We start from the raw sequence: 21754 nt of genomic DNA on the forward strand, positions 1-21754 counted from the left end.
AGTATATTTGTTGGAAGGTGTAGATTTTTGTTCAACGTTTCTTTAAAACTTACTGCGGGAATTATTTTTCATCTGATTCGTACTTTTCTCATGAAGAAAATTACATTTTAAGTATTATTAATGTATAAATACAAAAAAAATGAAAGCTTCAACTATAAAATTAATCTTACAAAGAACATAACTGTTATTTCCTACTCAGTGTCAACGTTTCACCATTTCTCTAAATATAAGCTGAGGCAGCTAAGTGTATATATTGTGTGTCCATTCTTGAAAATAGCTAGCATCATTCCTTTTTCAGCTCATTTGTTTTCATTTATTTGTATAAATCGTTGAACTTCAGCCATGTTGATGCTCTTCATTTTATGATTTTAAACGATAGATAGATTGACAGACAGACAGACAGACAGACAGACAGATAGATAGATAGATAGATAGATAGATAGATAGATAGATAGATAGATATCGAAAATATCGATGGTGTCGAGTTCTATTCTGACTGATGCCGAGTGGTAAAGTTGACCTCGCCCCAAAGGAAACACCGATTTCGTTTGACCATCCCGCGATGTTATACAAAAATACACATTCGCCGGCTATAGCACTTGCGAACTTCTGCCCCTTCTCGCAAGATGGAAATGCAGCTCAAAGGTCACCGTTTTAACATCGTTGTCGAAATCCAGAGCGAATCGCAGGTCCTCGACTCGCTTCTAGAAAATGATTTCTATGTTGGATTCCAGGAGTGGCAGGAACGCTGGGACCGGTATATTGCTGCGCAAGGTGACTATTTCGAAGGAGACGGTGTTAAAACTTAGGTATATAAGCTGGACACTTTCTGATACCACCTCGTACATATGCTGCATGGCCAATTAGTTAACAAGTTTGCTTCGTAATCAGATCTCACGTTTCAGCTCTCCGTGGAGCTTCTTGAGTAAACGTCTTCTTAAATAACCCCGGTCCACTCAAACCTTGTAAGAGAATTTCGCTAAACGAAAACTCTACAGTAGATTGCTATATGGATTGTAGTTGTAACTCAAAGTTACAACCTTGAGACACACTGTATCACTCACACACACCCACGGAGATGTTGCCGTCTCAGTGCGTTGATGATGTCTGCGCATCATCAACCACGGCATGCCCAGCCCTCTTTTTAACGGTTGTTGGCAGCAAACGGATCACCTGACCATCGGAATGCATCCTTTCCACAAGAATCGGAAGAGAATTCGTTCTAGTTTGGTGATGGTAGGGTCGGGACAATGCACGACGGTCAGGCGGTAGTAGAAGACGGACTCGATATAAGTTAGATAGATAACTTTCTTTTATTAGCCACACAGGGCTGTACACAGAGGGGACAAATACAACTGTAGAGCTTTTCTTTAAAAAATAAAAAATTAAATTAAATTAAAATTAAAATAAAAAAATTAAAAAATTAAAAAATAAAATTTAAAAGATACCAAATCCGATCAAAAGGGATCGGTAGGGGCAAACAAAAAAAAAGGGGGTATCGTATATCACAGAAAATGTCAATTGTGTAAAATGGGGTAACATTAGGTTTATCCATGGAGAGAAAAGCCTACGGAAAAGATAGATAGATAGATAGATAGATAGATAGATAGATAGATAGATAGATAGATAGATAGATAGATAGATAGAATCGTATTCATTCGGAGTTAAATTTTCACTTCATCGCTACTCAGTGTTCTTCCCCAGATGAAATTCTTCGCACTTACAAAAGAAAATTAATAATAGTTCATACATACATATATATTAATGTGTGTGTGTTGATATAAACAACGGGCTTGCACACAGTTTCGCCAAGTTTCATTCACGGGTCTTCTTCGACTTGATGCCTTGAAATAAAAACAATGATCCAAGTGCCGTATAATACTATGTGACTGCGGAGAGAACTTCTTAACCATCCGATCATATTAAGTGTATAAATATAATTCGATTTAGCATCTTTAAATTTGAAAACTGAGAGGTTTAGATGCTCAGTACTAAACTTAGGAGTTATCGGTAGTTTATATTATTGAGTTGGTTGAATATTTTTTGTTCGTAGTACAGCTGGCATGAGTTCGTGAATTTTTAATTCTTTATTTTGATTTATCATTTTATCGGCAATAAAATTTACATTATTTTACTCTATGTTCACATTTATCATATGTATATTAGAAGCGTGTGTGTGTATGTATGTGTTGATTTTTGTTCGGATTACTCTTACCACTGTTGTTGTTTTTTGTTACTACTACTGTTGTTGATGATGGTGGTAGTGGCTGTGGCAGCGGTAGTAGTAGTAGTAGTAGTAGTAGTAGTAGTAGTAGTAGTAGTAGTAGTAGTAGTAGTAGAGTATCTGTTTGAATGTAATTTTGTCTTATTGAGCAAACCTAAGATGTTGACATCGATTGAATTTTTAGCAGTAAAACCTTAATTGTCCTCACACCAAATATAAAAATTATGTAAAAATATAATCTTAGGCGATTTTAATCCACAAAGATTATCACAAAGATTATCACAGTATTTGTCCCTGTGTAGTCGCTTCATTGGGTTGTTACAGTGTTAGTCACGCGATAATAAGGTCGTGGTTTGGATTCCGGATCGAGCAGTACGTTGTGTACTTTGGCGATTCGCTCTGCAGCGTTGATTTAATCAACTCAGCTGAAATGAATACCAATCGAGTGCTGGTGCAGCACTCTGTCCCCAAAGTTGTCATATCGTGGTTGTTCTCAGGGTCAAGATTGGTAGGGCCGAGAGGACGTCTATGTCGGTTCGCGACTCCATAGGCATCTAAAACAATTAGTGAAAGGAAGGTACATGCTACGAAGACATACTCGCAAGTGCATGAAATATTACAGCTTGACTGAACGAATTGAAGGGTTTTTCTATATCCTAATTTATTAGCCCGTTTTCTACCGCAAATGTTACATACATATATTTCAAAACTGTAAGTTATTTCCTCTTGTCCCTACAACCATTAATGTTAATTCCCGTGGTATTAATTACTGCTACTTCTTGTGGTGTTCTCTTACCTTATTGACACATTGATATGTTTTTAACAGTATTGGTGTTGTTCTTCTTCTTGTTTTGCCTAGATTGAACAAACTTATGTTCAAATGCGTTCCTGCTATGTTCATATCGTCCTTTTAGCAGTGTCTGAGACTACACACATTGTCTGCTACTTCTATGTTCAGTGATCACCAACAGTCTTAGATATCCCTCAAACAAATCAACTGATGAGTCTTTAAACGGTTCTCCACCTGCAAAACTAGTATAGCGAGTGGTTGCTGTTGTCATCGTCGTCGTCGTCGTGATCGTTGTGATTGTTGTTGTTGTTGTTGTTGTTGTTGTTGTTGTTGTTGTTGTTGTTGTTGTTGTTGTTGTTGTTGTTGTTGTTGTTAAGTGCATGACAAGGTATAGTAGCAAAATGTGTTCCACTCACGTTTTTTTTTTTCGGTAAATTTATCTAAGAAATTATAGAATGTATCTTGCCTTAAGTTACTAAAGTATTAATTAAGGGAAGCTCGCTACTATATCTTTCAGATCGAGTAACGACAAAAAGGCCCCCTTCTTTGGCTAGAAGTATGGCTGATTTTTCCACTTCAAATTCTCAGAGGCAATAAAGAGGATATAACAAATCATCTATGCACTTTAATAAACACTCAAGGAAAATATGGGTATTAAGAAATTATTTAATATGCAATTTGTTAGATTCAATTTTCCTTGTTACATTGAAATGTTTCAATTATAACACTCCCATTTGCAGAGTAATGGGGAAAATATGGATCCTTGGAATGACTTAATATTCAATTAGAGAATTCAACATATTCCCATAGATCATATTTATTACGATGACTAAAACAACAATTATACACAATAACTCACTAATTAATTTTAATGTGTTAATCTGAGAATATAATCAAAATAATGCGCATTTATCTCACAACCGAGATTGTATAGTGAACTCGGTTTTTAACCTCGTTTAACACCACCACATTGTATGCAGGTGCCTTTAATGGAACGCACTCTGTTGCAAGCATTCGGGTCAGGTTTCCCATCGGAAATAAATTTCTCCCTTCCTACCATGGAATCCACGTAAAAGGACCATACCCGCTGTCTTTCCTCCTTTGACTAAACCATGCGAAAAATCCAGTTTTTAGGTTTTCTTCCCAAACTTCTGATTATCCAGAATTCTACAATCAATGAAACAGCCTCTAAGCTGCCTGATAGAAATTAACAGTCAAATCTCACTCATGCCATGCCCTACAGCCTTAAAAAATGATGACACATTACATTCCGACAGTCCAGTTATAAAGTGGACGGCCTTACGAAGACTACATTTGGTCATAAACTTGCTCGATCAAGGCTGATCTGCGGTTATATGATACAAGTATAAACGACCATTTAGGTTTAACAAATCTGCTACTATATTTACATTTCATGAGAAATATTCGATGAGTCAAACATGTCATCAGTTGTTAGTGATTTCAGAGCAAGTTAAAAACATTTGCTTGGAAAATTCCCAAATTGAAAACAAAAAAACATTTCAAATTGAGGTACTTCCTCCTGAAAGAGAGGGTTAAGAAGAAATCAGGAGTCTTTGAAATGTTAACATTGACGCATGCAAGAAATTAGGGAGAAGCAATCTAGATGGTAATTAAATCTACCGCTATATTTACCTGGTACTTATTTTATCGACGCTAAAGAGGTGAAAAGAAAAATTGATCATGATGGAATTTGAACTCAGAACATAAAGAGATGTGACTAAACACTCTGTACCGCTTGCTTTTCCTTTCAGTCGAAGAACAACTATTACGAAAATACGAATATAAATTAATTTGAGATATATCTAAGAGTAGGAAGTTCTATATAGCTGAACATTTTGAATATGATAATAATTGAATGTTGGAAACCGTTAAATAATTAAAATTGATAGATCATCCTATGGACCAATGACCGACATTCCGAATGAAAGATATGAATTATAGACGTTCCAAATGATAAGATTTATTGATAATTAGCCATATTTTTTTTTTAATATAGAGCTATCTGTCTATAAATATGTGTGAACACCGATATCACTTGGATATATCAAATAATCTACTTGTAAAGCCTCAGTAGTCACAGTGTAATGTGTGAACATTCTTAGAGCTTATCATATAGGAACATCTAACCCCAAGCGAATAAATTACAATATAAACATTCAAAGGAAGGCAGAAAAGAAATTATCTTTGAATCCGTACTAGTAAACAAGGAAATTGTGCAAATGCAAATAATGGTGTGAGTGTGTAAATATTACTAAAAAATACAACAGAACTAACTGACTTTTGCGCAAAGACCTTCCTGAAAACGGAAATTATTTTCCAGGAATAGTCTCTTGTTTTAGCGATGAGAGAGAATGTTCATCAATCTTGAGAGAAGCAAATTGTTTTACTTTTGGTTATAGAATTCAATATGAAAACAGTTATTGAAATTGTTAATTTTGGTCAAATTGCTCCTTATAGAATTGACAATTGGCAATTCTTAAGTTGTTTGTAACATGAAGCTTTTCGTTTATTACGACCACGTTTCTGACTGAATTTGCAAATCGTCTTGGTTTAAGAACTTAAGGAAGTCGATGCTGAATTCAAGGAAGAATAAAATATGCTCCATAATAATACTATCTCTTAAAATAAATCAAGGAGGAATATGCGACTCCGGGAAATGTATAATCACCAATAAACGGGATAATGCATATAAAAATATTAATAAAAGCAGAAAAACTAGCTGATATGAAAGTACAGAATCAAAATGAACAATTACACCCAAAATGATGTGAATATTATAGTGCATAAAATGCAAAACTAAGCCGACATCACGCTCTGCCAGATAAACTTTCAATTCATTAAAAGAAAGGAATAATTTCACCGATGCAATTTATAAATTTTTTAGTCAAAATCAATAGACAAGAACATCAGAAGTTTATATCAGTAAATTGAAAAGGCAATCTAAATTCGAATATGCTGTTAATGGAGACAAAAAATATAGCATTGATATGCTGAATATAGTCTGCTTAAAAGCTACTTAGAAAGTATAAGGTGTTTTGTCAATTCATAATGTGCAATTTGAAAATAAAAATGCTTTGTAAGCATTAAGGATCTGCTGTTGGCTTACTACTTGAAGGTTGTGTCTTCTTATAAGTTGTGGATAAATTAAGTAAGCTTACCTTATCTATTTTGAAGATATAGCTTGGCATTGCAGACACGGGAGGTGAAGTATAATGGTGCAGTAGATAAACGAACAGTCACGATTCACCGAGATTTTTCTGCTAGCCTTCAGTACTTAAGCATGTATAGCAATATATTCTTACAAATTTCAATGGGATGTTTTTGTTTTTTTCGATAATGGGTTTTATTATAAGTAACTCTTTTTAGGAATCGTATGTGGTTGCTCGGCTTTCTATAAATAGCAAACATTTCTCCCTCAAATTATACAACTTTCTATATTTAAAACGGAAGGATACACTGCATCAGACGCACAGAAAGATGAAAGAACCACTGCTGGAATGGCTTTCAACATATATCTGTTCGACTAACAATAACCTGGGGCTAAATCAACAAAAGCAGCTAAATTTCCCTCAAAAAACACTCTGCTGTCTTAAAAACGAACACTGTAAATACAAGACGGTCACGGTCAGAACAGCTTTAATCATAGTTGTGCTTGGTCAGTATTTGCTTGAGGATAATAATCATCAATAACAACAGCTGTCACTATCATACTGAAAACACACCCTGCCACTGTAAAAGGGTAGGACACTAAATCTAACAGAAAGGATGTGTTAATTACAGTTGGATTGGCTTTAGTCTGGGTGCTAAACAACAACAAGAACGCGTGCTTAACTAATAAAGAATTATTTCTTTATCGCTGTATCTCATTTACTGTATCGTGCTTAAATGTTACAACCAGAAACGTTATTTTGATGCAAACACACATTCATTGAAAAAAAATTTCTTTGCTTTTTCAATTTATAAAATGCTCAAACCAAAAACTACTTTATAAAAGAAAACAATGACATTCATTAATCCATTTTCCTGATTTGTGTTAGCGAACTTTCTAATTTATCGATTATTGATACTTTGATACAATGAAGGATTATGCAATGAAGGAAGCAATAGTGTCTTTGGAGGCTATTAACCTCTACCCACCTGTTCGTTAATCATGTTAATGGATATAGTAAGGAAACATAAGCGTGTGTAGAAATCATTTCAACTGTTAAAACAAACTAATTGTCGTGCTAATCTGTAATTTTTTTTTTCTTACTAATCTTCGAATGTTAATGGATAATAAAATTGTACATTACAAGGGGGAATTTTAAAAACGGAAGAGAACGAGGGCGGTGAAGAGAGAGAGAGAAACGGGTTTGAAAATTAATGAAAGATGAAAGAATTTATGTATTGTTTACTAAGAGGAGTGGACAGTCATTTTACAACATTTATGATTGATTTTCTGTGTTGAATGAGTTAATTTCTTTTATATATATATATATATATATATATATATATATATATGTATATATATATATATATATATATATATATATATATATATATATATATATATATATATGTATATGTATATATATATATATATATATATATATATATATATATATATATATATATATATATATATATATATATATATATATATATATATATCTTCCTGTATATTAGAAAGACGCAACTACCAATTAGTGATTCCCCTGCTGTCTTTAACGACATCAGAAACATGTTCGAAGAAATCGGATTTAATTATACGCTATAGGAGAAAACCTTCAAACAAAATCTGCTGCAGACAATATTCAATGTCTTAAGTATCTAACTGCAGTGGAATGATATATGTCATTGCTGTAAACTTCAAGGATATTTATAAAAACAGAATGTTTTACTGGTTACCAGTGTGAACTTAAACGTTTTTTCATGTGGAAAAAATATAATATGGGAAACAGAGCATGAATAAAGAATGCGGTACATTAGGCAGCCAATGTTGCAGAACAATATTTAAGTTATGTATGTTAGTGTAGAAGTTAAGCTGCTCGGAGAGATGATTCTTTTTTCTGATTTAAACTGCATGTTGCAGCAGTATAATATTTTAATACTTAATCCGACGAGTTTTTGTAATTCTCATAGTATATATGTACCTTCTGAGACTGGTGAGATTGATGCAATTGGTGTTTAACATAAACTTCCGTGGGTTTTCGTATGCAGAGGAAGATGAAGAAAAGTGAGGAGGTTACACAAGGTTGCAAATCCGTGAAGAAAGAACTAGTTGAATTATTTACAAAAAGAACGGGTCAAAGAAGAAACATTCTACGAATAACAAATACTAAAGCTCTCCACTCAGTCTCTTCTACAATAATCTAAAGGTTCCTCAATCAGTATGGCGAATATATAATGTGTGTGTGTGTGTGTGTGTGTGTGTGTGTGTGTGTGTGTGTGTGTCTGTGTGAATCTGTACATATGCGTATATGTGCATATACATAGACATCTGTACTTGTACGTGTGGATATACATTTATAGTTCTATGTGTATACATCTACATTTATTATCCTTATGCATTCATTTAGATTTATAAGTAATGATATGCAATTGTATGTATTTATTTATCTACACTCATATAATATAATATAACTACGGTAGAAACAGATTAGAAAATCCTAATAAATATTTATAACACAGTCTTCTCAATCCAAACCATCCCAAAATAACAAATTAAAAAATTCTTAATAGAAAGTTAATGATACCAACACCAAATTTAGTTTCTGTCTGACTTATGTTATATGACCAACTCTAAAATACGACAAAGCTAATGAAAGCTGCTCAAAATTAAGAATGTAGTGAGCTGCATATGACAAATTTGTTTACAGCAATACTGCTATGCCTTCACACATCAGCGCAAAACAAATCTCTTCACCATATCCTTCTATCAACCTACACCTTGAAAACACATGCTTTCTTCCTATTATCCTTATTAGCCACTTCCAACAAACTGCTATAGACAAACCTGGAAGACAATGTAAACCGCTGCCTTATAAAAGTTATTAAATATGTGCTCTACTAAAAAGGATTGAGCAATCTTTCAATTTGATATTAAATTGATTTTATATATAACCTGACATAAAAATATCGATAGATAGATGGATACACACACATATATACGCATCTAATTCTGACCAACAACTATGAAATTTTTTTAAAGTTGATAATATACTTTTCTACTCTAGGCACAAGCCCCGACATTTTTGGAGAGTGGGGAGCCAGTCGATTAGATCGAGCCCAGTACGCAACTGGTACTTAACTTATCGACTCCGAAAGGATGAAAGGCAAAGTCGATCTCGAAGAAATTTGAACTCAGAACGTAAAGACAGACGAAATGCCGCTAAGCATTTCGCCCGGTGTGCTAACGTTTCTGCCAACTCGCTGTCTTAAAAAATTTGATAATATAGAAGCCAAAAATCTTGTCTAGAAACTTGACATGATAGAGTAGTGGATCTTCTTATATTCAAAATAGTTTTTATTGCTAAGAGGGATCATAAACGTAACTTTATGAAGAATCCTACAGCTACAGTCATCAATCTCACAGAAATTGAACTGTGTATTAGATAAAATCATCAATAGTATTCAGAAATGTCTAAGATTAACACTTCTTAAGAGTTATTTTTAGTTTGGTTTACACACAGTTGAGTGAAAGAAGAATACACATTTACCTAATTTGTTTTATAGTTGACTCTTATCAATTCACAACTAAACTTCAATTGTTGAGGATCCCAAATTTGGCAAAACTATGGATGACCCTTATAATGACATACCATTAATAACAGCTACTAGAGAATTGATGCATTTCGTTCATAACTCTGTTTGAATGAAAAAGCATAGTACATATCTCTAAGATATAAGTATGAGAGCCAGAGATTTTGTAGATCAAACCTTATAGGCAAATATATTTTTTAGACGTAATTCACATTAAACTCTACGCTATTGACAGATTTTATAAAGACGATTGTCTGTTAATCTCTAGAAATGTAAATGGATAGCAAGCAGATAAACTCAGCAAGATGTTCATTATTTCCAAAGCTTCAACTTAATTTACAGTAAATATAACCACAATATAGTCAATTTCTCTGCTATAACGTTCAAATTTATTAATAGAATAAACTTAAGTGATTCAATAAACTTAATGCTTCGATACTATGTACAAACAAGAATTCAAACCATACGTCATGTATTCCACATCTACCGAGCAACCGCAGCGAGTTATGACGAAGAATCTTATAATAAAGAAATGAATATTTTCAAAACTTCATTGGTTTCTTTGGTTTGAAGAAACATTAAAACATAATAGTTACAAACTAAGAAAAATAATTGAAACGAAAAACTAGTAGTATAATTCACTATTCATGATAAATTAGTCGTAATTTTCCTCTATCTTGTAGGAGCCTATTCTTCCGCAACCGAAAATATGTACTTGGAAGTCTAACACAAATTCGCTTAAGATATGCTATTCGAAATTTACGATCTTTGCGAATTTTATAACAACCTTAATAAACATGAATAAAATAAATTTAAAAGTATAGAACACAAACAGCACTCCACGAAAATATAATTGTTACTTTCAAATTGTATGGTTCGTCAATGGAAACTACTGGAGAAATCAGTTACTTATGCTTCGAATATTGACCAAAATGTCTTATATGGACAAAAACGATATTAATTATGTATGCAAACCAATTTAAGGACTAGTTTAATTTACATAGTTATGCTTTTAGAATGTTACAAAGAAAATTAGATATAAACCTAGCAAATTTTTTAAAGACTAATAAATTAAACCATAATATTCTATGACAACTTATTAATAGAGCATCGAGTTATAAGCAATGAAATGATTTCTGTAGCTTCTGTACTCATGAAAAGTTATTGACTCTGAGGCATGAAGGGAAAATATTAGTTAGATATACAAAATTAATCTCTTCGTCCTTTCGGATGTCGAGGGAGCAACTTGAAAAAAAACTCACCATCTCAATCGAGATAACATGAAATACTAATGCAGTAAACAGTCTCTTTTCATAGCATTTTCGGTATGAGAATAACCTCATTTCTTTATTCTGCTAATAAATAACTGCAAGTAAGTCTTAAGGGGAAATGAACTCCCAATAGGACAAAAGTTTCATTTCCATTTGCATTTTTACTATATTTTCTTTTTGCCTTGAGATTTTTCTTTTTATGATTAATAAAGTCTTAGAGTTACCTCCTTCATAAATAGCTATACTTAGCAACCATGTGATCCAACAGCAAGAAGATGTAGACTTATAGAGATATGCCTATCTATAAGAAAGAGTAAGACACGCATATACATAAGCACCTACATACACATGCGCACGCACGTACACACGCACACACACACACATACAAACACGCACACACACATACAAACACGCACGCACACAAACATACAACCACACACACATACATGCAACCACACACACATACATGCAACCGCACACACATACATACGACCGCACACACACACATACGACCACACACACACGTACAAAACATCCACACACACATACAACTACACACGCACACATAACCACACACACACATAAAACCACACGCACACAAACATACAAATACACACACATATATATACATACAACCACACACACATACATACAACCACACGCACACACATACAACCACACATACACACACACACAACTACACACATAATAAGAACACACACACGCACATACAACCACACACACTCGCATACAACCACGCGTACACATACAACCATACACACACATACATACAACCACACACACATACAACCACATACAGATAAATTGTTGTAGATGAATTGTAGACGAAATATTGTAGACGAATTGTTGTAGACAAATTCACTTAGAATCATACATACGTTCATATATTATGTGTCACTGTATTACAGCATGTGCAAGCGTGTGTGTGTTCGCGCGCACGCATGTGTACATATGTATAATCACATACGATGTAAATTTGCATAAATAAATACTTAATATCGACAAATACACGAATACAGTTAATGGTATAAAAGAGTAACTTGACACATAAACAGACATATATATATATTTACACACAATGACGTAAATGAGTACCCATAGAAACGAATATACAAGCTAAGTAATAACACAAATATAGCAGATAATGGGACAAATTTCATACAATTCAAAAACAGTCAAGAAACTATTTTCATTTTTATTTTCAAAGAAACAACATTAAACATGAATTACGACGCATTACATGAAGGAACAAACATTGGTTTGATAACAGCACTAACATAATGAATGATAGTACAGCTCGTAGTTAGTGTACATGTGTGTGTGTGTGTGTGTGTGTGTGTGAAGGCACCTGGTTTAGTGGTTAGGGTATTCGGTTCACGATCATAAGGTCGTGAGTTCAATTCCCAGCGACCTGTTGTGTCCTTGAGCAAGACACATTTTTTTCACGTTGCTCCAGTCTACACAGCTAGCAAAAATGGGTTATATCTGTATTTCAAAGAGCCAGTCTTGTCAGTCTGTGTCACCCTGAATCTCTCTGAGAACTACGTTAAGAGTACACGTGTCCGTAGAGTGCTCAGTCACATGCACGTTAATTTCACGAGCAGGCTGTTCCATTGATCGGATCAACTGGAACCCTCGTTGTCGTAAGCGATGGAGTGCCAACATATATATATATATATATATATATATATATATATATATATATATATATATAGAACAAAACCATGGTAAATTAATCAAATTCTACCACCTCCTAGATTTCGATTATCTCCCCTATACCGGAAGAAATCCCTAATTACCTCCCCCTATCTAGAACTCTCCTTCCTCAGACTGGAACGAACACGACACAATGAAGTAGAGAAATTTGAAAAGACAACACGAAACCGGTTATTTCTCAAAATACAATGTTTATATACCAAAAAGATTTTCTAACATTTTTCTAACATTTTTCTTACATTTTTCTGACATAATTTAAATATATACTTTAACCATGTAACACAAGCCTTCTGTAGTTTTTTCACTCTTATTATCTTTTATATATATATATATATATATATATATATATATATATATATATATATATATATATATATATATATATATATATATATATATATATATATATATATATAGTATGTATTCCTTTAGTTCTTTCCTTTTTTCAGTCGACTGCGGCCATACTGGGACGTATATTCATGTATGTATGTATGGTGAAGGCGCATGGCTCAGTGATTAGAGCGTCGAACTTACGATCGTGAGGTTGTGAGTTCGAATCCCGGACCGGGCTGCGTGTTGTGTTCTTGAGTAAGACACTTTATTTAACTTTGCTCCAGTTCACTCAGCTGTAGAAATGAGTTGCGACGTCACAGGTGCCAAGCTGTATCGGCTTTTACCTTTCCCTTGGATAACACTGGTGGCGTGGAGAGAGGAAGCCAGTATGCATGGGCGACTGCTGGTCTTCCATAAACAACCTTGCCCGGACTTGTGTCTGGGAAGGTAACTTTCTAGGTGCAATCCCATGGTCATTCATGACCGAAGGGGGTTTCAGCAGCATGTATGTATACAGGTAGGTAGGTATGGGATACAGTACATTCAATTGAAACATAGGCCTTTGAAATACAGGTACAACTCATTTTTGCCAGCTGTGTGGAAACTCATTCGTTTACTGAAAAAACATATTCATCGAAATATATCCGTAGAAATAACCGTCCCAAGAAGAAAATAATCGAAACTTAATGCTGGTTATTTCTGTTTTTAAGAGAAAGGATAAATATTGAATGAAATGTATGTTCAATTTTATCTTCACTCGAAAAGATGTGAATATGAAGAAATCTAGTCAATATAATTCATTGAAATTGAATCTCGACTAAATTTTTTAAACAACTTATTGAAATTTTAAAATGAGAAGGACAAAATATATTTTAAATGAAATTCACTTTTTACTTCTTTTATGTATACATGTTTGCTATAGCATCCAACACTGCAATGTTGGTCATAATAATAAATATTGGCACACTTTAAGGGGAGGGGTAAGTCGATTATATTGCCCCAGTATTTGATTGGTATTTTACTTTAAAGACTCCAAAAGTATGAAAGGCAAATTTGAACTCAGTGAGATTTGAGCTCAGAACGTAGAAGTTTGGAAGAAATGCAGCTAAGTATTTTTTTATGAGACACTAACGACCCGAAAACTCTCCACTAGGGTGGAGTGAAGACAAAAAATTGTGGAAATTGAAAATGCCTGAGAACTAAATGCTGCTATATCTAATTACTCAAAAAAAATACTAAATTTTCGCTGAGATCAATTAAGAGCATTTACTCCCTCAAGCCCCCTAAACTCCGAAAATGGGGGATTTTGTAAATTTTTTTACAACAGCGGAGTTTGGGTGTTTTATATATATATATATATATATATATATATATATATACATACACGACGGGATTCTTTCAGTTTCCGTCTACCAAATCTAATCACAAGGCTTTGGTCGGCCCCAGGCAATAGTAGAAGACACTTTTTTCAGTATTCCATATAGGTGCTCACTCTTTTCACCTAGAAGCGATATCAGTCGGAACCGTTAACTTGATGATGACCTTCACACTCAAGTTAGGGATAAAATAAAAGCTATGTTTTCAAAATTGTCGAACACTTAAGAGGGCTTTAGGAAATGGAGCCTTGCTGGTTGCTTAGAGAGGTAACCAAGATATGCCTGTGCTGATGAAAATATATATTATTGAAATATCGTACACCTAACGAACTCCGAGATTTCCAGGTCATCATCTAGATTGCAGTGTAAACTAAAGATCTAAGCAAACTTAAAGCCAAAACCTTTCAGGTCAAACACAGCACATACATGCTTGACCTAACTACGTCACAACCAGGGAGTAGCATGATTAAAGGGACACTTTCCAAAGCGACAGACTTGTCCGTTCCGCATCCTAGTCCAATAGCAAGAAGCCCTCGACATTTGAAGGAGGGGTCAATTAATGTGAAATACTTATAAAGAATCCTCAGCCCTCCTGAGAGTTTTTGGATTGAGTCACAGAGGACTTTTACTGCCCCTATGGCCGGCTTTGATCCTAGTCTTATACGTCATTGCCGAACACTCCTCACATTGAGCAAGATATTCATGTAGGTTTACCGGTTTGGTTACTAAGATCTGACCCTGACACAGATAGTGTTAGTTTACATGGTACAAGCAGTATTTATATGTCTGTCTTGATATAGATACATATATATATGAGTCACTTATGTAACTTTATATTTGATCAAAGAATTAATATACACTCTTACGTAGTTATGTATGTTCATGTGCATGTATGTATGTATGAATAGCCAATCAAAATAATGGAACTCCTGCAAAATTATTGATTTTTTTTTCCAAAACGTTCATATTTGCCGAAATAGCACTATTCATTCCATTCAGGATTTTTTTTAATTTTTAAAATGACAATTTATGTTTATTCATTTTCTAAAATTTATTAGTAAATGTTTGTGATTTGGTAAAAGTTTAGTTTTTAATTCTTTTCGTCACGCTATTGAATGATGGAGTTTCTAATTGGAATCATTCTTTTTCTCTCCGCTACAGTTAAAGACAGTTAAAGATTTCTTTCTTTCTTTTATTATATCTTCTGGTCACTCGTTAATTTAGTGAGGTATCATAAATTTTTAATATCTTTCACGTCTGGAGACTTTCTCGTCTAAAATAATGTCTGAATTTCGTGATCTTGGAGAAACGAATAGACTAATTTGATAGAATGAGAAGCATTATCATGTTGGTTCATTTTATCAGTCTCAACTGTTGTAAAACGGGAAGAAAACGTTTTTTTTTTGTTTTTTTTCTTCTCTTGTAAAATCTCTATCTTGTAACATTGTAGATAATAAGTCTATTTTTTCCGGGTGAAATACGCCAGAAGATTACATCGACGTAGCCATATCTTCTTTTCGACTGTTGGCAGTATTGCCATTTTTTTAATGTCATTTTCTCAAATATCTATAGTGACTCTTTTGGAGTGACTCTTTCGTCCAAGCTAATATTTTCAAAAACATTGCGGTCTTTTTTTTTTTTTCTACTGGTCAAACAATTGCTTTCTGTCGGCAGAAAATGTTTTTAGAACTGTTACTTTTGAATAAATACAATTCTTGCTTCAATATTCTTCAAGTAGTAAGGCGGCGAGCCGGCAGAATTGTTAGCACGCTGCGCGAAGTGCTTAACGATATCTCGTCTGTCTTTACGTTCTGAGTTCAAATTCCGCCGAGGTCGACTTTGCCTTTGCCTTTGCCTTTCATCTTTTCGATGTCGATAAATTAAGTACCAGTTGCATACTGCAATCTAATCGACTGGCCCCCTCCCCAAGAATTTCGGGCCTTATGCCTAGAGCAGAAAAGAATATTCTTCCAGTAGTATATATTGGTTTCAAATTTTGGCACATGGCCAGCAATTTTGGGAGGGGACAAGTTGATTACAACGACCTCAGTACTCAACTGGTACTTATTTTATCGACTTCCAAAGAATGAAAATCTAAGTCGACCTCGGCGGAATTTGAACTCAGAACGTAAAGACAAACGAAATGCCGCTAAGCATTTTGCCAGTATGCTAACGATTCTGCCAGCTAGCCGCCTTAGCATGTATATAACGATATATCACTTCCATCGATGAGGGTGTGGTAGTCTGTTTCGTATTATAAGAGACTAGCTTTAAAACAATGGATTGGCAGAATCATTAAAATGTCTGACAAATAACCAAGCAGTATATATATTTAGGTGGGTGGGGTGCTCTTTATGTTCTGAGTTCAGATCACACACGTTTAACTTTTTTCTTTTACCAGTCAAGTACTGGCCTCGCTCGATGTTTTCCACTAATATCTCTCCTTCAGAATTAATGGTCTTCTGTTTACATTAGAAACATTCAAGGGTGGTAGGTTGCAGAATTGTCAGAGCGTCGGACAAGAGGCCTCGTATTATTTCTTCCGGATCTCTGCATTCTGAATTCAAATACGTCGATTTCACCTTTCTTCCTTTCAGAGTCGATAAAATAAAGTTCTATTCACATAGTGGTATCTCTCCTCATAATTTGACCTTGTTCCTAAGTAGCAATTATTAGAAGTTATTCTGCGTGTTGTTCTGTTGGTACTTTTGAATTTGTGATCTCCATCGTGAAATAAATCGAGCTTTTATTGGTTCCCTAACGCTAAAAATTGATATACTTTACGATATAATAGCCAACAGAAGGTTCTACAGAAGTCTTAAAAACAAAGAAAATAAATATTGGTTTCAAATTTTGGCAAAAGGCCAGCAATTTAGGGGGACGTGGTAAGTCGATTACATTGGCCCCAGTGTTCAACTGGTACTTATCATATCGACCCCGAATGGATGAAAGGCAAAGTTGGCCTCGGTGGAATTTGAACTCAAAACATAAAGACGGACGTAATGCCGCCAGGCATTTTGCCCGGCGTAAAAAGGAAATAGATATTGCACTTTTGAAAATTCACATGATGATCATGATTGCAAAAGTAGGGAAAAGCGCCGGATATTAGCGAACATTAGCCTTGTAGGCTAATGTTTTACTCTCCTCAACGTTCTGAGTACAATTTTTGTTAATATCAGATATGTCTGTAATGTTTTCAGAGTAGTTTAAGAATTTCCAGCCAAATACTAGAGTCGATATATTTGACTTTACTCTCAATCAAACTGCCGGCGGTTTATACTTACGATAAAAATCATTCTAGGATATCAGAGTCTTTCGTTGTACATCTACGATCCAGGTACTAATAGTCTATTGTGTGATTGTTGGCAATTATTAGCCAATTTAATTTTGATCCTTCGCTTTTCTTTATTCATTTTCCTTTGTATTCAAATCATTCTATTCTTACTTACACACTGAACTTTTGCAACGTTGTTTCTTTAAATGTGTTATTGCAAGAAATCAATACAAAAAAATCGATATCACATACGTAAATGTATATTTGCTTATATGTGTGTATGTGTGCGTGTACATATATACAGATGTTATATATATATATATATATATATATGAAAATAAGAGGACGAAATAGTCGCTGTCGAAGTGACCATTTGTTTGCTTGATCGGTCAACAGAACAACTAAAATACTTCCTCATAAGCAAGCTAATCACTATACATGAATGACAATGATTTGTTTTTAAGCAGTGGTTGTTCATCACACACACACACACACACACACACACACACACACACACACACACACACACACACACATACATACATACATACATACATACATACATATATATATATATATATATATATACATATATATATAATCATTCTCACCAATGTTCTAGTGATAATAGCGTATACGTTTGTAATAATAGCTTATACAACTGGAAATGGATAAATCCTTCACAAAGTGGTTATTATCTGACACTAGTGCAAATGTGAATGACTACGTTGTAAATATGGGATGAAAATCGTCGAGAGCATCTATTACTGAATAATAAAAGATCTAGCAATATTTTTGCGTTTAAATAGCTAACACTTAGCTTGCAGATTTCATCTGTCACCTGGTTAAACACCACCACTTGATCTTTGTATGCTTTTTAGCAAAATACCTTTCTCATATTAGCATTTGGAACCTGGTCTCGCCTCCAATGTAAACGTAATTTCCCCATTTCCTTCCATAAGTCACAGAGGCTCTGAAATTAGTTGTGAGTGACGCCTTTTCTCGTCTGACTAAACAAAAAATAGTATCAATATGAGTCTGCGACAGTTTTAAATTCAGCATGCATTCTCAAATCTAATCTCTTGTATATGAGTGAAAAGGAATTTTTTTGCCATATATTGTATCAAAATATAATTCGTAACTTTTCATGAAATATCAGTCTTCAATGTTAAATGTCTTAAATAAAGTGTTGTTAAAACTTTAGAGAGAAAAAATCTTTTTATAATATTTACATCTACACTACATTTTGGTCAGTTTGATATCCCATCGTCAAGTCTATTATTTCCGGTTTTTTTTACTGAGAAATAAATTATAAATAACCTCAAACTGTGGAGGCGCAATGGCCCAGTAGTTAGGGCAGCGGACTCGCGGTCATAGGATCGCAGTTTCGATTCCCAGACCGGGCGTTGTGAGTGTTTGTTGAGCGAAAACACCTAAAGCACCACGAGGCTCCGGCAGGGGATGGTGGCGAACCCTGCTGTGCTCTTTCACCACAATTTTCTCTCACTCTTACTTCCTGTTTCTGTTGTGTCTGTAATTCAAAGGGTCAGCCTTGTCACACTGTGTCACGCTGAATATCCCCGAGAACTACGTTAAGGGTACACGTATCTGTGGAGTGCTCAGCCACTTGCACGTTAATTTCACGAGTAGGCTGTTCCGTTGATCAGATCAACTGGAACCCTCGACGTCGTAAGCGACGGAGTGCCAACAACCTCAAACTGGTTAAATAGCTCTATACACGCTGGCGTTCTTGGAGTTAGGAACGTTAGTATCGAAATAGGGCTTACGATCGTGAATGCAGTTAATTCTTATCATGTACAAATTCTGGGGCAACATACCTGATGACGATATGAGATCAAAACGTAACGTAGACGTAACTATTATACAAAAACATTTTCAACACTAGTGATTAATTTTATTCTCTGAAAAATGAAAACGTTGATGTCTTATTTAATTCTGATTTGTATTATATTTGGAATTCCGTTGTCTTCTGTTATTTTTCGAAAGATTATGCAACACGTTGGTGTACAGAAAACGGCACATGGTTTCACCCAGTATATATGAAACGTTCATGGACCAATTATTCTCTTTGTTCGACAATAACAAATCCCATTGAATTAATAGAGGTAAGTAAAGGATACATTCAATATAGATTGTATACTGTGATAGAATCTTTCATTTCTATTCTTCCCCAAAACTTATCTTGTGCAATGAATAAATCAACATTTCTTCCGAGGGCTGCGAGCTGGCAGATTCGTTACACGCCGGACAAAATGCTTAGCAACATTTCGTCCGTCTTTACGTTCTGAGTTCAAATTTCACCAAAGTCGATAAAATTAGAACCAGTTGAGCACTAGAGTCGATATAAATTTCAGGCCTTGTACCTATAGTAGACAGGATTATTATTATTATTATTATCATCATCATCATCATCATCATTATTATTATTATTATTATTGGTTGTAGTAAGGTGGCCAGCAGGTAGAATCGTTAGCACACCGGGCAAAATGCTTTGCAGTATTTTATCCGTCATTACATTCCGAGTTCAATCTCCGCCGAGATCAACTTTGCTTTTCATCCTTTCGGGGTCGATAATTTAAGTACCAGTGAAACTCTGGGGTCGATATAATCGACTATCCCCCCCCCCTCCCCAACAAATTTGAGGCCTTGTGCCTCCAGTGGAAAGGATTATTATTATCATTATTATTAGAACCATTCAACCAATTAACTAATCGATTAACACCTCCTTCCTCAAGATACAAAATCTGCCTCAACACACGAGTTCATATCAAGAATCTTGCAAACCAAATACAAAAATGAAATGTCCTCATTATTGGTTATGTTTAAAGACCAGTTTGAACGTACACATCCTATCTATTTGTCTTCTCTTCGAATACAAATATAAGGCAAATTCAACTATTTTTACATGTGGCCGTTTACGACTAATGATTCAATGCAACTCACACGTTTCATATTCTATTTCTTTCGGTTGTGTGTGAAATAAACAGACAAGATAACAAGGGGTAAATAAATTACTTGTCAGTAAAAATCAATAGAAAATGATTCTGTTTTGTAAATACTAATTTTCGAATGTGTTACAATTTTTTTTTTTTTTTTTTTTTTGCAGAATAATTAGTATCTTAACGTGTTATTGTTATCTCTTATACAAATACTGAACGGTAGAAATTATTGGTATAATTGCGGGCTATTGTTATACAAAATGATACCACTCAAGAAAGTTTTGAAATTTCCATAAATATTAATATCTATAATACAAACATAGAACTGCTATTGTTCCTGTTTCTGCCTTCCACAACCATATTCTATATATGGTGTCCCGAGAACATTGAAAGCTGCTAATTTACGAATCGACAAATGTCCAATACGCTCTTAAATAGTTGCTTAGATGCTGACGTTTACAGTTATTTAACAGGTAGCCATCTATGTGGTCACTCAATCTGCAAAAGGTAGCTGCCGACTCTATTACAAATCCTACTCTGCTGTCTTCTTGTAACATCAAGAACGAAAGGATAACGTTGATGATGTTGTGTGAGATAAACCATGTCTGAAAAAATGTAGATGATCATCGCTAAAATGCCTATGAATACAAGCGGAACTCAACAAACCGATTTTGCACCGGCAAGTGTATGTGCGCACGCGCGGCGGGTTTCTGCACTGTTTTCCTTTATCAAATTCTACTTACAAGATATTCTTTTCTACTCAAGGCACAAAATTTTGGGGGAAGGGGGTCAGTCGATTAGATCGATCCCCAGTATGCAACTGGTACTTAATTTATCAACCACGAAAGGATAAAAGGCAGAGTCGACCTCGGCGGAATTTGAACTCAGAACATAAAGACAGACGAAATACTGCTAAGCATTTCGCCCGGCATGCTAACGTTTCTGCCAGCTCGCCGCCTTTCTACTTAGAAGATATAAGTCAACCTAATGATACAGTAAAAATGTATTTGCACAACAGGATCGATGG

General features: G+C 34.6%; 1 protein-coding gene across 15 annotated transcripts in view; it reads left to right on the forward strand.

The window, feature by feature from the left end:
* Nucleotides 1-21754, forward strand: part of LOC106868068 (parathyroid hormone 2 receptor) — a 729233-nt gene that overhangs the window by 601344 nt on the left and 106135 nt on the right. For all 15 annotated transcript variants that reach the window (XM_089359396.1, XM_089359371.1, XM_089359332.1 and 12 more), the window contains one exon: nucleotides 19775-19893. In XM_089359396.1, the coding sequence (XP_089215522.1) occupies nucleotides 19775-19893 (119 nt within the window). The remainder of the gene's footprint in view (nucleotides 1-19774; nucleotides 19894-21754) is intronic.

The sequence above is a fragment of the Octopus bimaculoides genome, chromosome 1 (assembly GCF_046866305.1).
Source record: "Octopus bimaculoides isolate indiv1 chromosome 1, ASM4686630v1, whole genome shotgun sequence".
In the NCBI taxonomy this organism is placed as follows: Eukaryota; Metazoa; Mollusca; class Cephalopoda; order Octopoda; family Octopodidae; genus Octopus; species Octopus bimaculoides.